Source organism: Haliotis asinina, chromosome 16 (genome assembly GCF_037392515.1).
Source record: "Haliotis asinina isolate JCU_RB_2024 chromosome 16, JCU_Hal_asi_v2, whole genome shotgun sequence".
Lineage (NCBI taxonomy): Eukaryota > Metazoa > Mollusca > Gastropoda > Lepetellida > Haliotidae > Haliotis > Haliotis asinina.
In genome coordinates this window covers 37,843,566-37,858,611 of record NC_090295.1, presented here as the reverse complement: position 1 = coordinate 37,858,611, position 15,046 = coordinate 37,843,566, and the positions used below count along the sequence as shown (strand labels likewise).

At 42.2% G+C, this 15,046-nt stretch overlaps 1 protein-coding gene across 1 annotated transcript; it reads left to right on the top strand.

Moving 5' to 3' along the window:
- Positions 1–5,494: 5,494 nt before the first annotated feature.
- Positions 5,495–14,746, top strand: LOC137267760 (protein rtoA-like). Its single transcript, XM_067802207.1, has 8 exons — positions 5,495–5,528; positions 5,736–5,815; positions 7,285–7,359; positions 7,831–7,905; positions 8,807–8,878; positions 9,243–10,220; positions 13,264–13,286; positions 14,633–14,746. The coding sequence occupies exons 2-8, from the start codon at positions 5,746–5,748 to the stop codon at positions 14,744–14,746; spliced, it is 1,407 nt and encodes a 468-aa protein (XP_067658308.1). The 5' UTR covers positions 5,495–5,528; positions 5,736–5,745.
- The last annotated feature ends 300 nt before the right edge of the window (positions 14,747–15,046 follow it).

Sequence of the window (15,046 nt, the reverse complement as noted above, 5' to 3'; positions counted from 1 at the left end):
GTATATAACGGTTTCAACTTTTACATGTGGCTCACCTCACCTCACCTCACCTCACCTCACCTCACCTCACCTCACCTCACCTCACCTCACCTCACCTCACCTCACCTCACCTCACCTCACCTCACCTCACCTCACCTCACCTCACCTCACCTCCGATGTAAATCCAAGCACGGCGTTAACAACGTGATCCCCATGACCGTAAAAAGGTACACAGCTTAAATATGCATTGCCATAAATGAGGTTACAGCAGTGCCTTCAGTTGTAGGAAAGAGAGAGAGTTTAGTTTTATGCCGCTTTCAGCAATGTTCCAGCAACATCAATTCGAGGACCACCCGAAATGGGCCTTAGACATTGTACCTACTTGGGGAGTCGAACCCGGGTTTTTGGCTCGACGAGCGAACGCTTTTACCACTAGGTTATCCCACCGCCCCTGTTGAAATGGATAGGGAAGAACACGGCTTGTATCCTCTCTACTCTGTGTATTTGTTTTGTTTTACAGACGCTGTAGAGAAAGTAGCAGCAATGGAATTCAACAAGATGAAGCAGATACTAACAGGAGCGGGGAATCAAACTGGGCAACAGAGTTAGTATATAACAATTTCAACTTGAAAAGCCTTACATATGCCGTAATAGTGAGTGAGCATGGTTTTACACCGCTTTTAGCCGTATTTCAGCAACATCATGGCGACGGATACCAGAAAATTGCGAGAGTTACCAGATTGGGCTTCACAAATTGTACCCCGAATACAATTCCTGCCAGATCGTGGACAAGTGATTCTGAATCACTATTAAATGGTGATGATCGATGCTCATGCTGTTGATCACTGGGTTATCTGGCCCAGGCTCGATTATTTGCTGGCCGCCACCATATAAGACATACAGTGTGGCATCAAACAACAAACAAACAAATAGTGGTGACAGTAAACAAAAGGGTGAAGTTATCCTTCAACACTGGTAGAGTCCACTAGACAAAAATTATTTGTGGAGCGTGTGGTGGTGAATCACTGTGTCCTCATTGGTGTTATAAGTGGTATAGAAACAATTTTACAAAAAGAGTGTAGAATATACTGATAAAAGTATTCTTTCTAGTTTCTGCAACCTCGCGGGTTACATTTAATTTTCGGAATCGTAGACAGAATAAGGGAGCGATGAATCTACGTGGATCGCACACATCTATTTACAATACTGATTCCAAGGCTTGTTTTTGTCGAGCCTCTATTGGCAAAATGATTCCAAAGGTTAATTGTCGAGCTTCTGTTGGCATTACTGATTCCAAGGGTTGTTTGTCGAGCTTCACTTGGCAGTACTGATTCCAAGGCTTGTTTGCCGGGATTCTTTTGACAATGCTGACCCAGACATGTTTGTCGAACTTCTATTAAACAATACTGATTCCAAGGTTTGATTGTCGAACTTCTATTGCCAATACTGATTCCAATACTTCTTTGCCCAGCTTCTATTAGCAAAAGTGACCCGAAAATATGTTTTCATTCTTCTTGTTCGTTTAGAAGTCATACTGTTGAAGGGTACTTGCATACTGGCTCGCTCCTCATATGTTTCAGATTCCAACTCGGGAATGCCACTGCAGGTTCTTGGTGAGTCTGGTGATACGACTGGCGTTGACATGTTCGCGCAGTTGTTTGGAAACGCTATGAATGGTGGCAATCAAGCAGCAGGTAGGTTTATCACAGACAAAAGTAAGATGATAGCCTTTAACCCGTGAAGATCCGGGCTAGAATTGATCTTTAGTAACCCCTGTCTCTCGTAAGAGGCGACTAACGGGATCGGGTGGTCAGGCTTGCTGACTCTGTGATCAGATGTCATCGGTTCCCAATTGCGTTAATGGATGCTCATGCTGATCATCACTGGATTGTCTGATCCAGACTCGATCATGTACAGACTGCTGCCATATCGTATACTACTATAGTATATAGTATAGTGCGCCATAAAAGTAAAGTCACTCCCTCGCTCACACCTTGTGAAAGTGACCTGAAAAAACACTCCCTCTTTCAATGATACTGCTTTTCTATTTTCACGCAAAGACTCAACAAAGAATGAGCAAGGCAATGGGAATTCACTCTCGATTCTTGCCGCGCTGACAGGTGGGCAAACATCCGCTGTAAAAGGTGAAGATGCACAACAGTCTCATTCATCAACGGGGGCGAAGAGTGATTTTTCTTCACTTTTTGGCGATAGATTCCCAAGTGTTCAATCCTCGAGACTGAATTTTTTCAAATAACATGGACACCACTCAGATGAGCTCATATTACCGTCTTTGCCCAGATACGTTTTCTTTCAACTGAATAAAGTTTATTCTCGAATGATATAATGTTGATTTCACATTCCATTTTCGAAATAGTAGTTTCTCAATAGGTGGTAGAAGTTCAGATTTGTTATCATTACCGCTACTGCTACAATCATCGTCGTCGTCGTCATCATCATCGTCGTCGTCGTCGTCGTCATCATCACCATCATCGTCGTCATCATCATCATCATTACCATCATCTCCACCACCACCATCACCACCAAAATAATGAAAACCATCACCACCAACAACAACACATCATCGTCGTCGTCGTTGTCATCGTCATCATCATCATCATCATCATCATCATCATCATCATCATCTCCACCACCACCATCACCACCAACAACACAAACCTTCCTTGGTTTTATAATTCGTAGTGTTTCCCGAATGAATTACCATAACAATAATACTGCATGCACTTTGGATGTGTGGGTAAAGCAGTAGATAGCATGTTATTGACCCTTCACCGCGTTTCAAGAACAACACCAGAACCAACACTCATCTCACTATGGACTCGACCAAACTTATTATATTATCAAAGTCTGACTATGCTGAAGAAAATCCTCGTCAGATGAATATCACTACTTTAATGCAAATCAGCCATTACAGTCTGAGAGCAAAACAGAGAGGGAGTACAATATCAAAGGCCGTGTAATACAAAATCAGTGATTACAGCAATGATTGTCGTCTCCCTTCATCAACTGTAAACTTATTAGAGGCGGCCTAAGCTGATTATCCAAGGTAAGAGTTCTCTCCCCTTATATACCAAATTGAAAAGACTTCAAATAATTCCCCAACTCCTTGGGCCAGAACTCCTTGGGCAAGGGGCAACGCTTCGGAGCTGTACACATTGTAGTACCTCCCAGAACGGTGTCTATATATAGCACAAGTCTATATATTACACAGAACAGTCCGTCACTGGCTATTCACAAATGCACTGACTCATAACCATACACAGGACGGTGCGGTAGCCCAGTGGTTAAAGCGTTAGCTAGTCACGCCTAAAACTCAGGTTCCATTTCCCAAAAGTCCATTTCTGGTGTCCCATGTGATATTGCTGCAATATTGCTTAAAGTAAAAGTAGAACCATACTCACTTTCTCACTCACTCGCTCACTCATCCTCTTTCATAACGATACACATGGTCACACATATTTTGTCAGACGCACACGCACACGCACACGCACACGCGCAGATGCCATCACCAAAATAATACTGAATGCATTATTAAACATTCTAAGATGTTTCGGTGAAAAATCAAAGGCGCCGACAATACTTTATCAGACGATAATGTGCACTTCTTGCATTACGTCATTTCGTCACAATGTGTTGACGTCACTGCGCCATTCCAGTCTGCCCCCTCGTAATCGAACTTTTTTGCATTACTTCACAATGTAATCGACGTCACGATGGATGTCAGTTGCCATCGCCTCGTACAGCCTCCCACAAAAACCGCTTCCTCGCATCCCGTTTCTTGGTTTGCAGTTGTATCACACAGCCAACATCACTGGTGGAAACATTACGTTTATGTTTTCCGAAGGATAAAACGTCTCATAGTTCGACTCAAAATTTTACGGAGACACAGTAATGTTTGCGGTGTTTACATTTCCACAATGCAATCGTGGAATGTCGCATGACTAGTCAGCTTCAGCTGAATGTACTGATCTAAACTGTCGTTGGTAGTGGAAATGACACGGTCATGTTGCCATGTATGGTTTAAGAGAATCACAGATGTAATTAAAACGATCTAGAGAAGATATTTAACCCGAACATAAACCGTCACCAAACTGTTCATCATTTGTTTTCTCTAGTAAGGTTTGTCTTAAAGTAGGGGGCTGACACGTCAAAAAAGCATCGCGTCAGTTCGCCCTGTGCGAGGATTCTTAATATAGGTCACAGACACCGTCGTTTCTTTTCTGCCATAGATTAATCGAAATTAGACTTAGAAATTATTACCTACGGCATCTTAGAAAAGAAATACAGTTCGTTATACTACCATGTATAGTGTAATAAAGCACACATTCGCCCTGAACTATTATAGTTAAAGCACGAGGACTGTATTTCTTAATTTGACTTCACATCCTTCAAATAGTCACTTGAACAGACACTGAATTGGCGCTTCAGATGTTACATGTATCATAACAAGTTTTTGTTTCACAAATATAATTACTCACCTACAGATAGAAACAGTCTAACTATCCAGAAAAGAGACTACTTAAATACTTCGATATATCAGTCGATCTTGTCTGAATCGCCATGAATACACTTAGACGTGAGGATGGTGACTATTCGTAGAATGTCTATGAACTTTTCTGACTCGTGAAGGTCCCGGGGTAGAATAGGCCTTCAGCAACCCATGCTTGCCATAAACGGCGACTATGCTTGTCGTAAGAGGCGGCTAACGGGATCGGGTGGTCAGACTCACTGACTTGGCTGACACAAGTCATCGGTTCCCAATTGCACAGATCGATGCTCATGTTGTTGATCACTATATTGTCTGGTCCAGACTCGAGTATTTACAGACAGTCGCCATATAGCTGGAATATTGCTGTTTTTATTCCGCACTCATCAATATTCCAGCTATATGGCGTGATGAGCGAACGCTTTAACCACTAGGCTACCCCACCGCCCCATTCACTAATGTAAATCTTCATTACAGTGTGACATATATCATTACATATGTCCCTGTAAGAAATTTGTTCAACGTTGTTTGCTTTTGTGTATTAGGTCAGTGAACAGGGCGTCATTTTCAGTCAAGAATCCTTTTCCTACAAGAATTTTGTTTTCGACAAAATAAAAGATTCCCTGAATAATCCGAAACGGAACAACACGACTTTGTACGAAAAATCTATTTTTAATGGCCTGTGCACAGATCGAATTCAAGTTTATGCTGTATAGACCAGTATCAAAAGGAGATCAATCTTGCACAAACATTCTTCGCCGGTCGTGAGAATGTTGAACTTGCATTGTTACCAAGGTCATAAACCTTGTAATGAATGATAATTATTTTCAACAATGTTTTTTTTTGGTTATTTTGTCAACGTTAATGACGTTTGAGCATGGCACGTGATGCGGATGCAAGTACTTCTGTCATGAAATTGTATGCTCAGCATATTTTTTAATGACCAAAGCCCTATATAAGTTAGCAAAATGTCGTATTTGGTATTTCGCGAACATTCAAGAAGTTTGCCGAGTTTGGAGTAAAACTCAAGTGGAACGTGTCGGTGAGTACTCAGCCCTCTTTGTCCAGACTTGTTACAAAATGCTATTTTATAATTCAGAAAAGTCGTCATAATTTTTTTTCTGTTTTTATGAATCGAATTTTGTCTAGTTTGGGACAGTTCCTTATTGGCTCTTGATGACTTCCCAAATGGGGAACATATCGTTACATGATAGCTGTGCAGGGATTAACTTTGATCTCTTCTTCCTAGTGTTTACAACATGATGCGGGTGATACTTGTCGTGTTGTTTGTGTCGACGATGTTGACGATGGCGGTGGATTTGGAAGAAGGTCAGTGATTTCTACCGTTTCGCGAAAACACCGCGTATCATTACTGTTTGGTGGCGATTCCTACACACACACACACACGCACGCACACGCACACACACACTCACGCACACACTCACACACAGTCACATACACACACAGAATCTCTCTCACTCACACACACAGAGATGCATACACACACATACACACACACATGCATGCATGCATGCATACACACACACACACATATACATACATACATACATACATACATACATACATACATACATACATACATACATACATACATACATACATACAGAATCATACGATATAACTTTGCTTTTATCAGATACATGTACTTATTTCATCACTGTCTTTAACGAACAGCGGGATATTTTCCGTACATTAATGAAGAATGATTGTTCTGTCGCACTGTCTGTAATTAAAATCACTAAAAAAATATTAATTATATGTGTATGTATTTATTCTGAATTTAAACGGCATAAAATCATTCTCTTCATCATCAGGCAACTACGCAAGGGATGTTACTGAGAAAGACTTCGGAAAGAAAAGAAAAACATTAACATGCTTTGAACACACACAAACACACACACACACAAACACACAAACACACACACACACACACACACACACACACACACACACACACACACACACACACACACACGAAATGTTGACAATATTTCTGTTCATAGCCTCTGCTGATTATGACTAAGGCTATTTTTTGATCATGTCGCAACATTAAGGAAAGGTCACTGATCAGATAGGGAGTGTCGTAAACAGGTCACTGATCAGATAGGGAGTGTCGTAAACAGGTCACTGATCAGATAGAGCATGTTGCAGGCAGATCACTAATCAGATAGAGCATGTTGCAGGCAGATCACTAATCAGATAGAGCATGTTGCAATCAGATCACTGATAAGATAAAGCATGTTGCAGGCAGATCACTGATGAGATAGAGCATGTTGCAGGCAGATCACTAATCAGATAGAGCATGTTGCAGGCAGATCACTGATAAGATAAAGCATGTTGCAGGCAGATCACTGATCAGATAAAGCATGTTGCAGGCAGATCACTGATCAGATAGAGCATGTTGCAGGCAGATCACTGATCAGATAGAGCATGTTGCAGGCAGATCACTGATCAGATAGAGCATGTTCCAAACAGGTCTCTTTTGTGATCGCGTATGCTGCAGGCAGGTCACTGGTTAGATAGTTTATGTTGCAAGCGTCAGATAGTGTATGTTGCACGTAGTCTGTTACAGATGTCAACCATCGGATAGTCTGATAATGAGGGGTGCCAATCAGATAGTCTACTGCGGACAGAAAACGGGTCCTGTAGACTTTGTTACAGATACAATACACACTAAACAGCACGATAGTCAAACAAGATACGGCTTAATAGTGTACAGAGAGGCCAATTGTTAGTGGAATCATGATGCTTGATCCTGCTGATTGTTTTACACAAAGCTGAAACCACACAGGACAAATATACTGACGAGGACCAGGCTACAGGTTCAGGCGACGCCCAGACACCATCTGAAGGTAAGGATGGCATTGGTCAAAATAAACAGAACAGTTTGGGATATATGCATATATGATTCGAAGTATTCGATCAACGTGTAGTATAGTAAGAATTGCAGTAAATGTATTACTGCGTGTTGCGTAACCCATGCTTATCGTATAGGGCGAGTAACGGGATCGGAAGGTCAGACTCGCCGACTTGGTTGACTCGTCATGGTATTTCCAATGTGCAACAGATTTGGAATTGGTCAGATTGAACATGACATACTAGTATGTCGTGGATCATATACGGTTGCTCTAAGGATAAGGATAGTTCACATGAGATATATCGTGGTTAGGATGCTTCACGTACCAACTGGTTCGGATATAGCAAGGGCAAAGAAGGGCATGTTACAATGGCGTTAAACATTACTATTATGAATTTAATGGACACTGCAGCAAATTCTCGTTGAAAGTTCAATGTTTTATTTCTCGTGTGGCACTTTTGTTTAGAGGAGACAGCGATGGACAAAATGCTGAAACTCCAGGAACTTATTTTGGGGGAGATCAAGGAAATCCGGAAAGACGGTAAATTTATCACATATATTCTGACAAGCTACTTTCTCTCGGAAGTACTAAAACACAAAAACGGCTTGTTCCCGGTTTATATAGCGTTTATCCAAGTAACATTCTGATAAACAGGAAAACAATATTGTAATGTGTTTATTCTTCTGTCTGAAGTGAAGGACAATAACAGTGAAGGACAATTTTTCAAAAGTGTAGAACGCTGACGTATAAAGGGCAATTACGGATTGTGGTATAATTGTTCTGTGGAATTCTGATGTACACTAAAGTTCAATTACTAGTTGTTAGATAATTAAGTCCTGTGGAATTCTGATGTGCAGTGAAGGGCAATTCATGATTGTTAGATAATAACATCCTCTAGAATTCTGATCTACAGTGAAGGGCAATTACTGATTGTTGCATAATTGTGCTGTAGAATTCTGATGTACAGTAAACGGCAGTTACTTGTTGCTCCACAATTACTTCCTCTAATACTAATATTAGGAGTGTTACCGGTTGTTGTAAAATTACGTGCTCTTACTCGCTGATAAACAGTGAAGGATGTGATTTTAGGAATTATTTTCAGTTTCACAGATGAAGAATTCATCGTCTATTTACCATGGTGCAGACCAGCAATCTTCTGACGGTGAGTACACAGCATTATTCCTTCAACGTCCCCTCCCTCCCTCCCTCCCACTCAGTCACACCCAGTCACACCCATCCACCCCGATTAACGTTAATAAAGGCCCTCACATGCATCTCGTTCAGCCCAGATAAGTCAATAACGTACAATCAAGCACCGTCATCTCGATGAAAAGTCTCAAGCTTGACACTCGAATGTTTATCGATGTTCTGTAGAGAGTTGATGTCCTTAACCGTGTAAGGATCCGCAGCATGCAACTGAATCGGTTTGTGTTTTATTCAGCATTCAAGTCTGAAGCAGTAGAAGGCGGCAGCAAGATTGAAGAAATGGAGATGCTGAAATCAATCACTCAACGTTAGTAGTATAACATACACGTTTTGATATATGCATAGATATATACTCCTCATCAAACGTTTAGACTCGCTGGTATAAATATAGCTATTTTCATCCGGCAACTGTTCTAAGCAATTTTTTTCAAAATATTCCATGTTGTTTAAAGGGATCGTTTACACATGAACTGATGTATTGTGAAACGAATTCCTACAGTTGAAAAGATTATTGTCATAAATTCAATAATGACTCAACTCAGTGAAAATTGGCGAATTTTAAGCAAACTTTACACCAAACCTTTACACAAATACATTTTGAAAACGCGATTCTATTTTAAATCTCCCAGCATGTGAACATCCTCTCGTACCTAAAATCTTTCACCCTTCAGAGTTGAAAAGCATCTCGATATCGCTCCGGGAGAGTGGGCAAGGGCGGCAAGCGCAGAAACCGAAGAGTGGTTCAACCCAGACCCCGTCAGAAGGTCCCAACCAACTTCCCAATAGAGATCAAGCCCCGATATCGCACCATGGTCAAGCCATTATGTCACCTAAAGGTCACACCCATATGTCGTCAGAGGGTCACACCCGCAGGTCGCCCAATGGACACATGCAGAAGTCGCCTAATGGTCAACCCCAGAAGTTGCACAATGGTCATGCCCATATGACGGAAAATGGTCACGCCCAAATGTCGCACAATAGCCACACCCCTAAGTCGCGCAATGACCACGCCCAGATGTCAAACAATGGTCAAGCCCAAATGTGGCGCAATGATCAAGCTCATATGTCGCACAGTGGTCACTCCAAGATGTCAAACAATGGTTACACTCACATGCCGCAAGATGGTCGCGCCCACATGTCACATGACCAAACCCAACCGAATGGTCACGCCCAGTGGCACAATGGTTACAACGAGATGGGAAAGCCCAATGCTCACGCCCAGTGGCGGTCAAGTAATGAGGTTCAGACATCACACAGTGGCTATGTGGATGGGCGGCCAACTGGTCAAGAGTCTTACAGTGATTATGCCCAGATGTCGTCCTATAGGCAAAGCCAGATGTCGCCAAACGATCGCACCCAGTGGTCGTCAAATGGTAACGACCAGTCGCCGCCCAGTCTACATGCCCAGACGTCGGAGGATGGTTACGCCCAAACGGCTCCCGCTGGTCCCCCTGAAATGCTTCATAGTAATACTGCCCGTTCGTCGAACAAGGGTCACGACCATTCCTCGTCCGATAGCCAATCCCATTCTCCGGCGAAGAGGCATAACAAAAGTAGCGATATCAGGTCGTCCAGACGTCACACCAAGAATCGTAGCTCCTCCAGGCGATCTGGACACAGGTCATCGTCACCAAGGAAATTCGGATCCGGTAAGTTTTGAAGACACGCCATGATTCAGTTTTAAAATCGTTTACTTTGCTCTGATATGAAGTTTTGGATCCACGTAACACTACATGAAGCTAAGTAAAGTGTCGTTATTTCAAACGTTATTATGTCTATTCAACATCGCCCCAGGTACTATGTTTGTCTCGAACGTCCTTGATATATATTTGATTGTCTCCATTGCTATCTGTAAATATATATTTTCTCACCTAGCCGATATTTCGGTCGGGAATTTCAGCCGGTGTTTATATTGCAATGTTATTGTAATTCTTCAGAAGCAGGCCCCTTGAATGTATATCTGTTCAATAACAGGGTCGTTCTTTCTGTTTGATTTCCAAGAGATAAAATGACTCAAGCATTTTCAGTTTCCTTAATCCAAAGCAGTGCATTTCTTGTAACTGTGCCACAGTAAGTTTTACATACAGTAAAGAATAACTTCCTTGTTTAACTTATTACAAAGGAATTTAAACCTCATTTACACGATCATCGAGTGGTATCGAGGTTTATCTTCGTCAATTCTAATTGCAGAGCTGAAAAGGCATTCCATTGACTGACATGTTTTACTTATAATGTAAGGGTCGAGCCACATCATACTATAGCTTAATTGTATGAGACGTTCTGTTTGTGCTAACGCTGGGCATCAACTGATAAACTGTTGGACAGCCTTCTTTAAATTCACCGCGCGATTGACGTTTTATATTTTCCTACTTTAATGCTACATCACTCATTGTAACACAAGTTATATTTGTGATCACACTTTCTCATTACTTAAGTTGGATGAGACTTACCCGGGTTCGAACCCACGCTGTGGGAGCCGTGCCAATTTAGAATCATCAGTTTGGTTTTCTTGACTACCAGTTGTCCGACTTTCATTTTTGTGGAAACCGCGGCGGCTGAGTTGCTCGTGTATTGGTCAAGTCCAGGCGTCGCCCAGTGGTCACACCCATACATGACTGAATGGTCGCGCCCATATGCCGCAGGACTGTCACACCAGACAGCACCCAGTGTCAAGGCCGGATGTCAAACAATGGTCAATGGTCAAATGTCGCAAGATGGACACATTTACGTGTCGGTCATGACGAATACAGCTAAATGGTCACGCCCAGATGTGACCTCATGGTCACGCCCAGATGTGACACAATGGTCACTCCCAGATGTGACCTCATGGTCACGCTGATATGACGTTACGCCTAGTGATCACACTCCCACGATTGGCGGTTCACTGGTCACGCTTTGTTACAATTTGCATGACCTCCCTCATGGATATGCAACACCACAGGTACAACACCACAGGCATACGTAATTCCACAGTTAGAATGTGCATTATCTACCTCTGGAATAAGTGGTTCCACAGTTAGAATATGCAATATCTACCTCTGGGATAAGTGATACCACAGTTAGAATATGCGTTGCCTGACTGATAAGCGACACCACAATAACAATATACAGCATCTGCCTTAGGGTTAAGTGATGCCACAGTTACAATATACAGCATCTGCCTTAGGGTTAAGTGATGCCACAGTTACAATATGCAGCATCTGCCTTAGGGTTAAGTGATGCCACAGTTACAATATACAGCATCTGCCTTAGGGTTAAGTGATGCCACAGTTACAATATACAGCATCTGCCTTAGGGTTAAGTGATGCCACAGTTACAATATGCAGCATCTGCCTTAGGGTTAAGTGATGCCACAGTTACAATATACAGCATCTGCCTTAGGGTTAAGTGATGCCACAGTTACAATATACAGCATCTGCCTTAGGGTTAAGTGATGCCACAGTTACAATATACAGCATCTGCCTTAGGGTTAATTAATGCCACAGTTACAATATACAGCATCTGCCTTAGGGTTAAGTGATGCCACAGTTACAAAATACAGCATCTGCCTTAGGGTTAAGTGATGCCACAGTTACAATATACAGCATCTGCCTTAGAGTTAAGTGATGCCACAGTTACAATATACAGCATCTGCCTTAGGGTTAAGTGATGCCACAGTTACAATATACAGCATCTGCCTTAGGGTTAAGTAATGCCACAGTTACAATATACAGCATCTGCCTTAGGGTTAATTAATGCCACAGTTACAATATACATCTACCTCTCAGTTGAGCAATACTATAGTTACTACATGTGTTATCTGCAATTTGAGATATGCGATACCACAGTTACAGTATGCATGATATGCTTCAGGGGTAGTGATACCACAGTAATAGTATGCATGACATGTTTCAGGGGTAGTGAAACCGCAGTTACAGTATGCGCGATATGCCTCGGAGTAGTGAAACCACATTTGGAATATGCATGACATGTTTCAGGGGTAGGGACACCACAGTTACAGTATGCATGATATGCTTCAGGGGTAGTGATACCACAGTAACAGTATGCATGACATGTTTCAGGGGTAGTGAAACCACAGTTACAGTATGCGCCATATGCCTCGGAGTAGTGAAACCACATTTGGAATATGCATGACATGTTTCAGGGGTAGGGACACCACAGTTACAGTATGCATGATATGCTTCAGGGGTAGTGACACCACAGTTACAGTATGCATGATATGCTTCAGGGGTAGTGATACCACAGTAATAGTATGCATGACATGTTTCAGGGGTAGTGAAACCGCAGTTACAGTATGCGCGATATGCCTCGGAGTAGTGAAACCACATTTGGAATATGCATGACATGTTTCAGGGGTAGTGACACCACAGTTACAGTATGCATGATATGCTTCAGGGGTAGTGATACCACAGTTACAGTATGCATGGTATGCTTCAGGGGTTGTGATGTGAAACCACATTTGCAATATGCATGACATGCTTCAGGGGTAGTGATACTACAGTTAAAATATGCACGGTATGCTTCAAGGGTAGTGATACCACAGCTACAATATGCACGATATGCTTCAGGGGTAGTGATACCACAGTTACAATATGCATGATATGCTTCAGGAGTAGTGATACCACAGGCACAATATGAATTACCTGCCTCATGCACAGGAACAAGAGATAACATGCTCTCTCTCTGCTGCAGGTCTCAGTCATATGATGGATGGGGTAGGTTCAATGCTTTCATCCATGAGTAATCGTAAGGAAAAGATGGGATCCAGGATCTTCTCCAACATGTTCAGTTAGATGGACAAATAGAAAAAAGGTGTGTTGCTGAGTGAATGAATGAGTTTAGTTTTACGCCGCACACAGCAATGTTCCAGCTATATGGCGGCGGTGTGGAAAGAAAGTATGTTGAAATATATGGTGAAACATAGTGATAAATGCTGGCTATTTATAAAGCGCCTGTTTCCACGAACTTGTGTAGAGCGATGGGGTAGCCTAGTGGTTAAAGCGTTCGCTCGTCAAGCCGAAGACCCGGGTTCGATTCCCAACATGGGTACAATGTGTGAAGTCCATTTCTGGTGTCCCCAGTCGTATTAGTGCTGGTAAATTGCTAAAGGAGGCGTAAATCTAAACTTACTCATGTACTTGTGGATTCTCAATTCACTAATCCTCAGGATTAGTGTAATGACGTATCCCACCAGTTACCCATTCACTGCAGGGTGAAAAGGGTTAATTCATTATCAAATTCGCTTACCACATGTGTGACGTGTGCTTTGTTGTGGCGCCGGACTGGAGTCCACAAAACTCTCAGGAGTCTTGCTGCCAAACACGGTCACCCATTCACCACCCGACCAACGTTAGATAACCTTAACTGAAACGATGTAATTAATAATGACAAAAACGGTAAATACAATTAACACCAGCAAGGGACCAGGAAAACCTTTCTGGGAGGTGGATTCTTAAATATAGACATGATGCAAAATTAACAAAACGGGTATTACATACTTTTACATCGTATTTATAAAAACATTTTTAAGTGTGTCAATGATCCATGAAATATGTAACGAACTTTAGCCCTTTATGTGCTACCGCTAAACCCGCCTACCTCTAACCCAGACAAATTACACAGTTCGTGACACTTACTATATTTAGTACACGTATCCGCACAATACAACCGTGAGCTTAGTTACATCTGCGAAGGTACAGGTTGTTCAGCTTGACCTGAGCTACTCTACATATGCATGACCCGGGAGGTCATAAGGCTGGTCGAGTTCATTAAATAGGGGAGCTCGCAGCCTAAAAGCCCGAACAGGAAACATTAAACCACCAGCAGCTGATTGTTTAAAGAAGGTTAGCACATTACTTACGATTTCTCGACACTGAGATGTTAAACGCCGACCTTGTCTCGGCTTTACGGACATATTTACAATCATCTGACAAAAGCGCACCCCTTCACAATAATAGACCCAACCAGTTGTGACACGGTCACGCAATGCATTAGGATTCTCTTGATCAGGTCAAGCTGAATAACCTGTATTAAAGTAGGTAATTAATCACTTTTGTTGTAGGTACAGGAGGACGATGAACGGCAGCGAGTCAGTCGTAGAACACATCAGTCATTCGTGTCCTTTGTATCGATAGCCATGTTTCGTTCCGCCAAATACACGCTGCTGCAACCATGATGTTTTTCATTTTTCATTTGCACCCATGAAGATACGGATTAAACTTGATCTTCAGAAACTCATGCTTGATTAGGCTTGCTGAATTAACTGGCACATGTCATCGATTCCCAGTTGTGCAGATCAATGCTCAAACTACAGTTCACCGGATTGTCTGGACCATACATTAAACAGACAGCTGCAGTATATCTGGAATATCGCCGAATACGGCGTTTTGCAACAAACCATCCGACTCTTGATTTTGAATCTGAACGTACATGACTGTAATATGTTCAGACGTTCAATACTGAAGGACAAAGGCAG